Source organism: Hyperolius riggenbachi, chromosome 8 (assembly GCF_040937935.1).
Source record: "Hyperolius riggenbachi isolate aHypRig1 chromosome 8, aHypRig1.pri, whole genome shotgun sequence".
NCBI classification, from domain to species: Eukaryota; Metazoa; Chordata; class Amphibia; order Anura; family Hyperoliidae; genus Hyperolius; species Hyperolius riggenbachi.
Genome location: NC_090653.1, coordinates 40508432 through 40524034, shown reverse-complemented (window position 1 = coordinate 40524034; position 15603 = coordinate 40508432). Strand labels below are relative to the sequence as shown.

Here is a 15603-nt window from a genome sequence, read left to right as displayed (position 1 = left end):
AGGGATCACTGTAAGAAGAAAATTGTGAGCTTCTGAGAGGAACTGAGAGGAACTGAACTGTAAGTATGTAATATTCATTTGCAGCTATGCTGTGTTTATTTTAAATAATTTTACTCGTTTCAGGTTCCCTTTAAAGGGGCAATATGGCAAAAAAATTGTAAAATATGTGCAGACATAAACAAATAAGAAGAACGTTTTTTCCAGAGTAAAATGAGCCATAAATTACTTTTCTCCTATGTTGCTGTCGCTTACAGTAGGCAGTAGAAATCTGACAGAAATGACAGGTTTTGGACTAGTCCATCTCTTCATAGGGGATTCTCAGCAAGGCTTTTATTCTTTATAAAGATGTTCCCTAAAAAGGATTTAAACAATGATGCTGGCCAGCTTCCCTGTTTGCTACACAGGTTTTTGGCAGCTGGACGGAGCAACTGCCATTCCCGGAGTGCTTTTGAAAATAAATAAATCCCTGAGAATCCCCTACGAAGAGATGGACTAGTCCAAAACCTGTCACTTCTACTACCTACTGCAAGTGACAGCAACGTAGGAGACAAGTAATTTATGGCTCATTTTACTCTGGAAAAGATGTATTTCTTATTTGTATATGTTTGCACATATTTAAAATTGAACAGTTCTTCACTGTAGTGCCCCTTTAAGATCTATTGTCACCTGTAATGGCTGCAGCCCATATAAATTGGATGCGATCACTATGGAGAGAGTTCAGGGATCCAACACTGTATAAATGCATTGCTGTGCTGTTGCCTAGTGCTGCATCTATACAGCACTGTGGTCCCCAAATTGTGCATGCTAGCGATCACATCCAATCACTACAGACGCACAGGCTGGAGATAATGGTCCGCTACATGCTCAACTACTGTCTCAATTGGGCATACCATATATACTCGAGTATAAGCCGACCCCCAACTTTTACCTTACAATTTCAGAATAAATGATTGACTCGAGTATTAGCCGAGGGTAGGAAATGGAGTGACCTTATGGTGCAGAACAGAGCATTGTGTGGAGGAGTCGGCTGACTTGGAGGGGGTAGAAGGAACATATTCACATGATACACAATCAGAGGTGATGAGGAGGCAAAGGAAGTGTGTGCCACTTCTGGACCAGGCAGCCCCCCGGACTGCGGCTCTGAATGACTGGCTGTGTTTTGCCCTGGATTTGGCCCCTGACACAGTAATAAACAAGCACATACCCTGAACACCTGCCCCTGAGAATTGGTGCAGTCACCAGCACCCTGAACTGTTACCCTGCAGACATGACACTTGCAGCCGACTGGAAGGGTGATGTCAGCTTGTCAAACTAAGTCCCCCCTCCCCCCACCGCATGGTCACCAACACACTGCAAAATGAAAATAGGAGCTGAATTATAGCGCAATGGTGCATTTTCAAATGAGCCGTGTCAGTGCCGTGTCCCTCCTCCCCTCCATGTGCTAAGAGTGGCTTAGATTGCGCTGGCTGGTGGGCGTGCAAATCCCCGTCCGCCAGAGCGGAATGTCGGGCATACCTCTTTGCTTTTTTCAGCCCCCTCCCTTCCGGCAAAGCGTCAGAGCGTCCCCCGGTAAATGGAGCGCGCTGTTACATTTGTTTCCCTGGTTCCCGGTATGCGCTGTTCCTCTGCAACTTCACAGTCTCTTTGCTATGACGCCAGCAGTGGCGCACGCTAGATGGCGTCATAGAAAAGAGACTGTGAAGTTGCAGAGGAACAGCGCATACCGGGAACCAGGGAAACAAATGTAACAGCGCGCTCCATTTACCGGGGGACGCTCTGACGCTTTGCCGGATGGGAGGGGGCTGAAAAAAAGGAAAGAGGTATGCCCGACATTCCACTCTGGCGGACGAGGATTTGCACGCCCACCAGCCAGCGCAATCTAAGCCGCTCTCAGCACATGGAGGGGAGGAGGGACACGGCTCATTTGAAAATGCACCATCGCGCTATAATTCAGCTCCTATTTTCATGTTGCGGTCAGTAGATGCACTCTTAGGGGGTCATGACTCGAGTATAAGCCACTTTTGGACCACTTTTTAGGTCTCAAAATCTTGGCTTATACTCGAGTATATACGGTACTTAGTATTATTTTAATTAGGACCAGCAAAAAAAACCCCTATGTTTTGAGGTATTTTATAACTATGGTACTTGTCATGTAAAAAATAGGGAGAGGGAAAAATAAAAAAATGTGTATTTTTACCGCGTTTAGGCCTATATATGTATTTATATATCACTATGATGACATAAGTATTATGAAGGTTAATACTGTATCAATAGTGGCACAGCTGAAAAGTCTAAATTGTCAGGGACCTTAAAGCAGCAGGAACAGCCATACTATCCCAGGAAAAAAAAAACACATATATAAAGTATATAAATGTTCATCTTACATAACATTACATATGTACTGTCTATGTTTTGGTGTCAGTCAATTTTATATAGTAAACTAGCAGATGACCCGGCGTTGCCCGGGTATGTATAAGACTGCTGTTGGCTCTGCCCACTTTTTCTAACCCTAACACACAAACACTAAGTGACCACGTTTGTGTGCTTTGGGGTTCTTGGCATCAATAATGTATTTTCCCACTGAAATGAATCAAATCTGATTGGCTGTTTATGGCTTTGCCCCCTTTTCTGAATTTGACCCCCAGTCACTCAATAACCAACTGTACCCGGTTTAAGGCTTGTGCCATTAACAGTGTAAGAATGGCAGCAATTTTAATATTCCCCTTGAAAAACCAACATCTGAATTTTGATTGGCTTTTTTAGGCTCCACCCAGTTTTCTGAATATTGATCCCAGTAACCAACTGTGCAAAGTTAGAGAACCCTATGGTTAACAGTGAAAAAGGGCTGCAGTTAAAGTTTTTCCATGGAAATCTGTTTCACAGTGACACAGTCACTTAATGACCAAGTTTGTGAGCTTTCAGGTTCCTGGCATCAAAATTGTGTGAATGAAAGCAGTTTATCCAGAAAAGAAATCTGATTGCGGTTTATCCAGCAAAAAATCTGATTGGCTGTTTGTGGCTCCGCCCCTTTAGTGAATTTGAACCCCAGTCACTTAATGACTGACTGTAGCAGGTTTGAGGCCTCTCCCATTAACAGTGTAAGAATGGCAGCAGTTTCAATATTCCCCTTCAAAATCACTAGGTGAATTTTGATTGGCTGTTGTAGGCTCCACTCACTTTTCTGAATATTAATCCTAGTCACCCAGTGACCAACTGTGTCAAGTTTGAGAACCCTGCCATTAACAGTGTAAGAAAGGCTGCAGTTTATATTTTCCCATGTAAAAAGTTAGTAGTTTTTGGCTCCACCCACTGTCTGTTTCTAATCTTGACATACAGTCACTCAATTACCAAGTTTACGAGATTTGGGGTCCTTGGCATCAATAAATTGCATTTTCCCATTGAAATTAAACAAATCTGATTGGCTGTATGTGACCTGTCCCCTTTTCAGAATTTAATCCCCAGTCTCCCAGTGACTGACTGTACCAGCTTTGAGACCTCTGCCATTAAGAGTGTAAGAATGGCAGCAATGTAAATATTCCCCTTGAATATCAATAGGTGCATTTTGTTTGGCTGTTTTAAGCTCCACCCACTTTCCTGAATATTAATCCCAGTCATCCAGTGACCAACTGTGTCTAGTATGAGAACCCTGCCAATAACAGAAAGGCTGAAATCAATCTAACAAATCTGATTGGCTGTTTTTGGCTCCACCCTCTTTAGTGAATTTGAACCCAAGTAACCCAATGACTGACTGTATCAGGTTTGAGGCCTCTGCCATTAAAGGACATCTGAGGTGAAAATAAACTAATGAGAAAAACAATTGTATCTATTCTACTTCTCCTAACAATTCCTTTTTAAACTATCCCACAGGTTTATTTTATATTTAAATCTAGTTTTTAAGTTTTTACCGTTTCATTGTCTCTGCTCAATGACACCTTCATTGAAGTATGCCAGAGCTCAAATCTATGAGTTATTGACCCTTTTTATCTCTTTTCTGCTTTCAGAAGCCATTTACTGACAGGAAAATGTTTTATGGCTGTAATTACTTATTTGTGAGGGTTCTGCTACAGTCTGACCCAATCCGACTCGGTCCTGACCCACATAGAAACTGTTATTTGCATACCTGATAATTAATTATTTCAGGCAGAGAAAGAAAAAAAGGAACACAGCCTAGCTATTTGTGTGCTAGGCATACACGTCTGTCTCATCATGTCACATGTCACCTCGGTTGTCCTTTAAAGAGAACCCGAGGCGGGGTTCTCACAATGCAACCCACATAAACCCCCTGCGCTCTGTAAACACCTATAAATCACAGCCGCACTATGCGGGCTGTGTTTACTTCTGTATGTCAGTCTCACTGCTCCCCCCGCCTCCTGCAGAGCTCCGGTCCTCAGCGGCGAGGGAAGGGAGGCGGGCAGGGACCGGAGCTCTGCAGGAGGCGGGGGGAGCGGCAGACTGACATACAGAAGTAAACACAGCCGGCTGCTGACACGCTGTGTGTCGGCAGCGTGGCTGTAATTTATGGCTGATTACAGAGCGCAGGGGGAACTTAGGGGGGATTAAAATAGCAACAGAGGCTGGGCTGTATAGGCAGACCCAGCCTCTGTATGTGGATTGCATTATGAGAACCCCGCCTCGGGTTCTCTTTAAGAATGGTAACAATGTAAATTAAATATTCCCCTTGAAAATCAATAGGTGAATTTTGATTAGCTGTTGTAGGCTCCACCCACATTTCTGAATATTAATCCCAGTCACCCAGTGGCCAACTGTGTCAAGTTTGGGAACCCTGCCATTAACAGTGTAAGAATGGTTGCAGTTTATATTTTCCCATGTAAAAAATTAGTTGTTGGTGCCAACCACTTTTTCTAACCTTGACATACAGTCACTCAATTACCAAGTTTACGAGCTTTGGGGCCCTTGGTATCAATAATTTGTATTTTTCCATTGAAATTAAACAAATCTGATTGGCTGTGGCTCCGCCCCTTTCTGAATTTGAACCCCAGTCACCCAGTGACTAACTGTAGCAGGTTTGAGGCATCTGCTATTAACAGTGTAAGAATGGCAGCAATTTAAATATTCCCCTTGAAAATCAAAAGGTGAATTTTGATTGGCTGTTGTAGGCTCCACCCATTTTCATGAATATTTATCCCAGTCACCCAGTGACCAACTGTGCAAAGTTTGAGAACCCTGCCATTAATAGTGTAAGAATGGCTGCAGTTTATATTTTCCCAGTGAATTTTTTGGGCTCTGCCCACTTTTTGCAACTTTGACACACAGTCACTCAATGACCAAGTTTGTGAGCTGTCAGGTTCCTGGCATCAAAAATGTGTGAATGGAAGCAGTTTATCCACCAAGAAAATCTGTTTAGCTGTTTGTGGCCCCGCCCCTTTAGTGAATTTGTACCCTAGTCGCCCAATCACCAACTGTAGCAAGTTTGAAGCCTCTGCCATTAAAAGTGTAAGAATGGCAGCAGTTTAAATATTCCCCTTAAAAATCTATGGGTGAATTTTGATTGTTGTAGGCTCCACCCACTTTCCTGAATCTTAATCTCATTCACGCAGTGACCAAGTGTGCCAAGTTTTAAAACCCAGTGATTAACAATGTAAGAATGGCTGCAGTTTACATTTTCCCTTTTAAAATGAATGGCTGAAATTTGATTGTCTGTTTTATGCTCCTCCCACTTTTCCTAGATTTGTAACCTCGGTCATTCCGTGGAAATCCGGAATTCTGTCAGAGCTAAATTCCGTAACCGTTAAATTCCGTCGGAATTTTCCGCGTTCCGATGGTAAAATTTCAGTAATTTCAATTGAAACCTCGTTTTTGACAAATCGTAGGCCATGGGACCTGGTGGCTGTTCCACCGGTAATTTTTTTTTGTAGCAGGAGTTGTCGCGCAGGCTATGGGACCTAGAGGTGGTTCCATGGCAGTCATTATAATTTTGGTTTGGAGCAGCAGTAGTTGTTGCGTAAGCCATGGGACCTAGAGGTGGTTCCACGGCGGTCATTATAATTTTGGTTTGGAGCAGCAGGAGTTGTCGTGTAAGCCATAGGACCTAGAGGTGGTTCCACGGCGGTCATTATAATTTTGGTTTGGAGCAGCAGGAGTTGTCGCGTAAGCCATGGGACCTAGAGGTGGTTCCACGCTGGTCATTACAATTTTGGTTTGGAGCAGCAGGAGTTGTTGTGTAGATTGTGGGACCAAGAGGTGTTTCCACGGTGGTCATTATAATTTTGGTTTGGAGCAGTAAGAGTTGTCGCGTAAGCCATGGGACCTAGAGGTGGTTCCATGGCTGTCATTACAATTTTGGTTTGGAGCAGCAGGAGTTGTCGCGTAAGCCATGGGACCCAGAGGTGGTTCCACGGCGGTCATTATAATTTTTTTTTGGGAGCCGCAGGAGTTGTCGAGTAAGCCATGGGACCTATACAAAATGAGTGGGATAGCTGAGGTAGCTAGGAAGCTGGTTGCTAACGTAGGATTGTTTGGTTTTTGTTAAGACTCTAATTGGTGCTGAAATAATTCCGATTTTCATGCAGAAATCCTGTTGATTGGTTTTTGTTAAGCCTCTAATTGGTGCTGAAATTCCGATTTTCATGCAGAAATCTTATTGTTTTCACTTTAAGCTTCTGTCTAGGGCCTTGTTATTGGCTTAAAAAAATCAGCAGTCCGACGGAATTACGCATAGCAATTCCGGAATTCCGTCGGAACGCTATAGCAATTCCGTTCCGATGCAACGGAACAGAATCGCCAATTTCCAACCGGAATCGCGGAAAACAGAATTCCGCGGAATGCAGTGAGCATCCATATTTGTAACCTTGGTCACCAAGTGTCCAACTGTGCCAAGTGTGGGGACTCTGGCTTGATTACTGTGAGAATGGCAGCCTTTTACATTTTTTTCCATTGACATGAATGGGTGAAATCTGATTGACTGTTTGTAGCTCCACCCAGGTGTTCAGAAGGTAGGTGATACCCCCCAGAACCTATCATCCCAGGTAGTAGTGAGAGATCTGTATACCAAGTTTCATTCAAATCGGTCAAGGCCTTTTCGAGTGATCGCAGCACATAAATACATACACACATATACACATCCAATTTTTTATACATATAGATAAAGAGAAAACTCTTCCTGGCATTTTCCATTTTTATTCCTGACTAAAGCCAATCCTGATGTAATTTCCTCCCTTTCTTTTTTTTCTACTAGAAACTGCATCATCATATCTAGCTTGCTTTTCAAACACATATAAGCACAGCATAAATTGTTTTTCAGTGCTGACTGAACTGCTGTCAATCAGTGAGAAACAGGAATGTGGGAGGGGTGACGGCAAGCTTCCTACTCGTAGGCAATGTACCAAATATAGCCAGGCTGACTGAGATAAGATGTATTACAGAAGAGCAGTGAGTAAATGGAATTTGATTTTATGGTTCACAATCCCACTTTAAGGGATAATAATCCCAGAACCTGAAGTGGTTAATCATGGTGGGAATATGATTCAAGCTTTAGAAATGCAATAACAAATACAACAATTGACTGGTTTGTTTTGTACTCTTCAGGTATCATGGTTAAAGAGTCCAGAACTATTAACTCTTTTCCTTTGCTAAAAAGTGTAACTGACGGAAGCTTGGAAGACTGGAACCAAAAGCGTAAGTTGTGTTGATTTAGATTTTTTTATTACACTTAAGGCAGACCTAAACTTTTCCACAGGAGAGAAGGAAAACACAGAGAAACTGACCCTGTGTGTATTTAGAGATAACAGCCTGTCTAAATCTCCCCTTAATCTGCAAATATTGAACCACTGTAATTTGAACTGCTAGCTCAAATTTTCCTGGGACTATAGCTAATTAGTAAGCAAAGGTTAACTCCTTTTAAAGAAATACTTAAGCCATTGATTAAAAAATATATATATTATTTTTACTCACCTGGGGCTTTTACCAGCCCCCCTACAGCCGTCTGGGCCCTCGCAGTCACTCACGGATCCTCCTGTACCTCGCTGCCAGATAGTTTTGTTTTCGCCGACAGGCTTACTGCACCTGTGCAGGCCTGGCAACGTGTCTCCTTCTTCAAGTTCCTGTCTGCAATAGCGTCCTGCACAGGCGCAGGACTCTATTGCAGATGGGAACTCGAAGAAGGCTATGCGTGGCCAGGTCTGTCGGCAAAACAAAACTAGATGGCGGAGGGAGACTGGAGGATTAGTGAGTGACTGCAAGGGCACAGAACGGCTGTAGGGGGCTGGTAGAAGCCCCAGGTGAGTAAAACTGATTGTTTTTATTAAAGGCTTAAGTATCCCCTTAAGTCACCAGCAAGCAATAAAATAGCCAAAATAATTTTGACAGAACTTTTTTATCTACTTATTTTGTTCTTTTTGTTGAGTGCTGAAACTTGCTGAGTGCTATTTTAAACAGAACATGAAAAATGACCTCCTAGGAGAAAACTCAGATGAAAAAGTTATTTGATTAAGCCCCTATACTTTCTACTCTAAAGTAGTGTTGGGCGAACATCTAGATGTTCGGGTTCGGGCCGAACAGGCCGAACATGGCCGCGATGTTCGGGTGTTCGACCCGAACTCCGAACATAATGGAAGTCAATGGGGACCCGAACTTTTGTGCTTTGTAAAGCCTCCTTATATGCTACATACCCCAAATTTACAGGGTATGTGCACCTTGGGAGTGGGTACAAGAGGAAAAAAAAATTTAGCAAAAAGAGCTTATAGTTTTTGAGAAAATCGATTTTAAAGTTTCAAAGGGAAAACTGTCTTTTAAATGCGGGAAATGTCTGTTTTCTTTGCACAGGTAACATGCTTTTTGTCGGCATGCAGTCATAAATGTAATACATATAAGAGGTTCCAGGAAAAGGGACCGGTAATGCTAACCCAGCAGCAGCACACGTGATGGAACAGGAGGAGGGTGGCGCAGGAGGAGAAGGCCACGCTTTGAGACACAACAACCCAGGCCTTGCATGAGGACAAGAAGCGTGCGGATAGCATGCTTTGTACCACCATGCAGTCATAAATGTAATAAAGATAAGTGGTTCAATAAACAGGGACCACGCGGCAACGCTAACCCAGCAGCAGCACACGTGATGGAACAGGAGGAGGCGCAGGAGGAGAAGGCCACGCTTTGTGAGACACAACAACCCAGGCCTTGCATGAGGACAAAAAGCGTGCGGATAGCATGCTTTGTACCGCCATGTAGTCATAAATGTAATAAAGATAAGAGGTTCAATAAACAGGGACCACGCGGCAACGCTAACCCAGCAGCAGCAGCAGCAGCAGCACACGTGATGGAACAGGAGGAGGCGCAGGAGGAGAAGGCCACGCTTTGTGAGACACAACAACCCAGGCCTTGCATGAGGACAAAAAGCGTGCGGATAGCATGCTTTGTACCGCCATGTAGTCATAAATGTAATAAAGATAAGAGGTTCAATAAACAGGGACCACGCGGCAACGGTAACCCAGCAGCAGCAGCAGCACACGTGATGGAACAGGAGGAGGCGCAGGAGGAGAAGGCCACGCTTTGTGAGACACAACAACCCAGGCCTTGCATGAGGACAAAAAGCGTGCGGATATAGCAGCAATGCTTTTTGCCGCCATGCAGTCATAAATGTAATACAGATGAGAGGTTCAATAAACAGGGACCGGAAACGCTAAACCATCCCAGATGTTCATCGGTCATGTTACTTGGTTGGGGTCCAGGAGTGTTGCGTAGTCGTTTCCAATCCAGGATTGATTCATTTTAATTTGAGTCAGACGGTCTGCATTTTCTGTGGAGAGGCGGATACGCCGATCTGTGATGATGCCTCCGGCAGCACTGAAACAGCGTTCCGACATAACGCTGGCTGCCGGGCAAGCCAGCACCTCTATTGCGTACATTGCCAGTTCGTGCCAGGTGTCTAGCTTCATGCCCGGTTTCAGGTCCAGCGGTGCCAGCCACAAATCCGTCTGTTCCTTTATTCCCCTCCAAATTTCCTCCCCTGTGTGCTGCTTATCCCCAAGGCAGATCAGCTTCAGCAACGCTTGCTGACGCATGCCAACAGCTGTGCTGCACTGCTTCCACGATCCTACTGCTGCTGGTGCTGGGTTAGCATTTCCGGATGAGGTACAGCTTTGAGATGCGTTGGAGGAGAAGGAGTCAGAGAGGTAGGTGCTGCTGTTGTTATCCAGCTGTTTGCGGCGTGGGCAACACCCGCGCCGTAGCAGGTGAGGAATCGCTGCCAGGCTCCACAAGGTTCACCCAGTGCGCGGTAAGGGAGATGTATCGACCCTGGCCGAACGCACTCGTCCAGGTGTCAGTGGTGAGGTGAACCTTGCAGGCAACGGCATTCTTCAAGCTTCGGGTTATTTAGCTGACCACGTGCTCATGCAACTCAGGCACTGCAGAGCGCGCAAAGTGGTAGCGGCTGGGAACCACGTAACGTGGGATGGCCACTGACATCATGCCCTTGAAGCTGTTTGTCTCCACCACTTGATATGGCAGCATTTCGCAGGCCAGAAGCTTGGCTATGCTGGCTGGCTGTTACTGCCACGGCCCGGGGGTCATTTGCTGGCAATTTCCTCTTGTGCTCAAACATCTCAGAAACAGACAACTCAACCGTAGCGCTGCACACCGAAGGGCTGTTGGTTGTTGTGTTTGATGAACACTGGGAGACCTCAAGAGCACTAGTCCGGAAAGTGACAGTGTCAGCATCGTCTGATGTTTGTGAATGTTGTGAACCACGCAATGGCTGGGCTACTGCTGCTGCTGAGGCGGGTCTGGTGGTGAGTCTGGTGAACCCAAGGGAGGCAGTGTTGCTGGTGGTACCCTGTCCTGCCGCGTTTGCCCACAGAGTGGGATGTTTGGATAGAATGTGGCGGCTCATGCTGGTGGTGGAGAGGTTGTTAATACTTTTCCCCCTGCTCAGGCGGGTCTTGCACACCTTGCAAATCGCCATGGTAACATCCTCAGTGCAGTCTTCAAAGAAAGCCCAGACTTTAACTGGCTGAGGACTCGGACCTCGTGCGTGATGTGCTGGTGCTGCTTAACCCACTGCTGGACGCTTGAGAGGTCATCCAAGTAATTATCTGGTCCTGTTCTTTTGGATCTGTGAGGGTTGTTGTCCTGGACAACATGGGCAGTATTGAGTGGGTTTTCTTGGGTGCTCCCCTGTGGCCTGTACGTGAACCGTCAGGGGAAACACCTCTTCCCTTGCCCCTCCCTCTTTCACCGGATTTCTTCCTCATTTCACTTATCCTTAAAGTACACGCTGACTGGCAGCAGTACAGTGGCAGTACAGAAATGCTATACAGTGGTGGGTGAGCGGTGTACCACTATTGTCAGCAGTGACACAGAGCACAATGCTATACAGTGGCGGGTGAGCGGTGTACTACTGTTCCCAGCAGACACAGAGTGGAAGTAAACACAATGCTATATAGTGTGGCTGAGCCGTGTACACAGAGTGGCATTAAACACAATGCTATATAGTCTGCTATATAGTCACCCCGAACAGGGTGATGTTCTGCAGAACCCAAACAGTGGCAAACACTGTTCGCCCAACACTACTGGGAGGGAACGCAGATTTTAGTACCTAAACACACGATACAACATGTTTTCCGGGGTCGGACTCTGAGGCACATACAGATGGTCCCGATCATCATCCTCATCATACAACTCTTCTCCTGAGTCTGACCCACCCACCACCTCTGCCACCCCAACATCCCCAGACACAGACCCCTCATCGTCCTCAACATTAACTTGGGATGCTGGCCTGAGCCAGACCTCCTCCTCCACATCAGGCCCCATCATCTCCTCAATGGCAGCCCTCATTAATCGCTCTGGCGACGGACTGATGGACACAACGTTCTCCTCCGGGGAGGGCTGCTGCTGACCACTGGCTGCTGGGGTGGATGTTATAGCTTGCGTGGGGCGTTGGCTGTTGCTGTTGTTGGGAGTGCTGCTCACAGCGGAGGTCTCTGGGGAACTCATGTTGAGCTCATATAGTGGTTGACGGTGAGTGGAGTATTACTGATCCCAGCAATATACACACTGACTGGCAGAGTACGCAATGCTATATAGTGTGGCTGAGCGGTGTACACAGAGTGGCAGTAAACACAATGCTATATAGTCTGGCTGAGCGAGCGGTGTACTACTGTTCCCAGCAGAATCAGAGTGGCAGTAAACAATGGTATATAGTCTGGCTGAGCGGTGTACACAGAGTGTCAGTAAACAATGGTATATAGTCTGGCTGAGCGGTGTACACACAATGCTATATAGTCTGCTATATAGTGTCAGTAAACAATGGTATATAGTCTGGCTGAGCGAGCGGTGTACTACTGTTCCCAGCAGAATCAGAGTGGCAGTAAACAATGGTATATAGTCTGGCTGAGCGGTGTACACAGAGTGTCAGTAAACAATGGTATATAGTCTGGCTGAGCGAGCGGTGTACTACTGTTCCCAGCAGAATCAGAGTGGCAGTAAACAATGGTATATAGTCTGGCTGAGCGGTGTACACAGAGTGTCAGTAAACAATGGTATATAGTCTGGCTGAGCGGTGTACACAGAGTGTCAGTAAACAATGGCATATAGTCTGGCTGAGCGGTGTACACACAATGCTATATAGTCTGCTATATAGTGTCAGTAAACAATGGTATATAGTCTGGCTGAGCGAGCGGTGTACTACTGTTCCCAGCAGAATCAGAGTGGCAGTAAACAATGGTATATAGTCTGGCTGAGCGGTGTACACAGAGTGTCAGTAAACAATGGTATATAGTGTGGCTGAGTGGTGTACACAGAGTGTCAGTAAACAATGGTATATAGTCTGGCTGAGCGGTGTACACAGAGTGTCAGTAAACAATGGTATATAGTCTGGCTGAGCGAGCGGTGTACTACTGTTCCCAGCAGAATCAGAGTGGCAGTAAACAATGGTATATAGTCTGGCTGAGCGGTGTACACAGAGTGTCAGTAAACAATGGTATATAGTGTGGCTGAGTGGTGTACACAGAGTGTCAGTAAACAATGGTATATAGTCTGGCTGAGCGGTGTACACAGAGTGGCAGTAAACACAATGCTATATACTCTGGCTGAGCGAGCGGTGTACTACTGTTCCCAGCAGACACAGAACAGTAAACAGAATGCTATATAGTGTGGCTGAGCGAGCGGTGTACCACTATTCCCAGCAGACACAGAACAGTGAACAGAATGCTATATAGTGTGGCTGAGCGAGCGGTGTACCACTATTCCCAGCAGACACAGAACAGTGAACAGAATGCTATATAGTGTGGCTGAGCGAGCGGTGTACTACTGTTCCCAGCAGACACAGAACAGTACACAGAATGCTATATAGTGTGGCTGAACGAGCGGTGTACTACTGTTCCCAGCAGACACAGAACAGTACACAGAATGCTATATAGTGTGGCTGAACGAGCGGTGTACCACTATTCCAAGCAGACACAGAACAGTGAACAGAATGCTATATAGTGTGGCTGAACGAGCGGTGTACCACTATTCCCAGCAGACACAGAGTGGCAGTAAACAGAATGCTATATAGTGTGGCTGAGCGAGGTACACAGAGTGGCAGTAAACAGAATGCTATATAGTGTGGCTGAGCAAGCGGTGTACTACTATTCCCAGCAGACACAGAGTGGCAGTAAACAGAATGCTATATAGTGTGGCTGAGCGAGGTACACAGAGTGGCAGTAAACAGAATGCTGAGCGAGCGGTGTACTACTATTCCCAGCAGCGACACACAATGACTGGGGGGGACCCTGGCTAGCGTGGCTGGAGCGCGAACTACCCTGCCTGCCTACCCAAAGCTAAACCCACAGACAAATGGCGGAGATATGACGTGGTTCGGGTATTTATTTACCCGAACCACGTGACAGTTCGGCCAATCAGAGCGCGTTCGGGTCCGAACCACGTGACCCGTTCGGCCAATCGCAGCGCTAGCCGAACGTTCGGGGAACGTTCGGCCATGCGCTCTTAGTTCGGCCATATGGCCGAACGGTTTGGCCGAGCACCGTCAGGTGTTCGGCCGAACTCGAACATCACCCGAACAGGGTGATGTTCTGCAGAACCCGAACAGTGGCGAACACTGTTCGCCCAACACTACTCTAAAGGTGCCCATTAACGGTACAATATTTTCCTCAGATGCAATCCTTTGATCAAATTTTTACAATCAAATTGTAGAGAAAACCATGCAGAATTTGAAGAAAACTGAAGTGAAATGATTCTATAGTAGATTGTAATAGAACATTCTGTCGACTGGAATGTGGGTTTTTAAAATTGTATTTGAAGAGAGAACGTGCCATATGGTTGGATTTATGGGAACAATCGATAATTACCTTCTGATGATTACTTATGAACTCGCAAATCTGATCGAATGATCGCATCTCTGGAAAATAGTGTGATGGGTGGCTTAAGATTGTAAGCTAAATTAGGCAAGGTCTTCCTCTTCTTTTTTTATACTACTCTGTACAGCACTGCATATTTTAATAACACTTGTAATGTAAAAATGGTAATAGTAATACTGTACAATAGAATTCCAGTTATCCATAACTCAACTCACCAGCAGTCTCAACCAACCAGCACAATTTGCCAGCAGTGCTCACAGTGGTGAAGGCTAACTGCTGAGGCTGTTATTGGGATCTGCTGTGCTTACAGACTTAAGTCTCCAGCAACCACAAAGCCCACTTAGCCGGCATCAGCAGATTCCCATCGGTGCCGTATCACCGACACTCTGCTGTATTAATAAAGTCACAGCCTTTACATCAGCAGAGTCACAAGACCCTAAGACCTGGTTGACATTTCGATTCTTGTTTTCCGAATCCGGTCAGCTGGATCCGGGAAAACGGTCAGTTTTTGCAGCCGTTTTTCATAGGTTCCTATTGCGCTGCAAAACCTTCCATTTCCGTTCCGCTGGGCACAATGGATCGCAAAATTAGGACCTGCAGAATTTTTTTTCGTCTGCTCAGCGGACCGTAAACCGGAACTGTACGGCCCGATCCATTGGCAAAATCTAATGTGAATCAGGCCTAACTGATAGAAAGTAAGGTGACATCTTGTCAGTGGGGACCAAGTCTGTAGTAAGAGCCAAATTATATTCTCACCCTTTACCACTCTATAATTTAAAGAGGAATTTTAACCCAGGATTGAATTCCAATTCCAATCAGTAGCTGATTCCAGAAGCAGGAAACTTTTGACGCATGAGGCAAGAGGACAAAAAGGGCGCCGCCATTGACTCTCATGTTAAATTTTGTTTTATGGAGGTCTAATGGGAAATCCACACGCATCCTATTCTTTGCGTTACAAGCAGCACTGCAGGCACTGCGGGCACTTCCTCCTTCAAGCTGGAAGGAGGAAGTGCCCGCAGTGCCTGCAGCGAGGCTTGTAACGCAAAAAATAGGACGCGTGTGGATCCTATTTGGAGCGCAGGGAGCACGCAGCCTTATGGGTAAATAACCCCTTATGTCCCGCTCCACACCTGCATTAATTATTGCTCATTTGAATCACGAGTTCGAGTGCTTAGGCCACTCGAATCTACTCGTGACAGCATCCCTGCCGGTGAATAATAATGTTTACAAACATGCTTACTATATAATTACATTTACAAACATACTTACCATAGTTATTGTTTCCATCTAC

General features: G+C 45.7%; 1 protein-coding gene across 2 annotated transcripts in view; it reads left to right on the top strand.

Annotated features, from left to right (window-relative positions):
- LOC137528097 (uncharacterized) overlaps nt 1–15603 on the top strand; it is a 172699-nt gene that overhangs the window by 55525 nt on the left and 101571 nt on the right. For both annotated transcript variants that reach the window (XM_068249373.1, XM_068249372.1), the window contains exon 5: nt 7546–7635. In XM_068249373.1, the coding sequence (XP_068105474.1) occupies nt 7546–7635 (90 nt within the window). The remainder of the gene's footprint in view (nt 1–7545; nt 7636–15603) is intronic.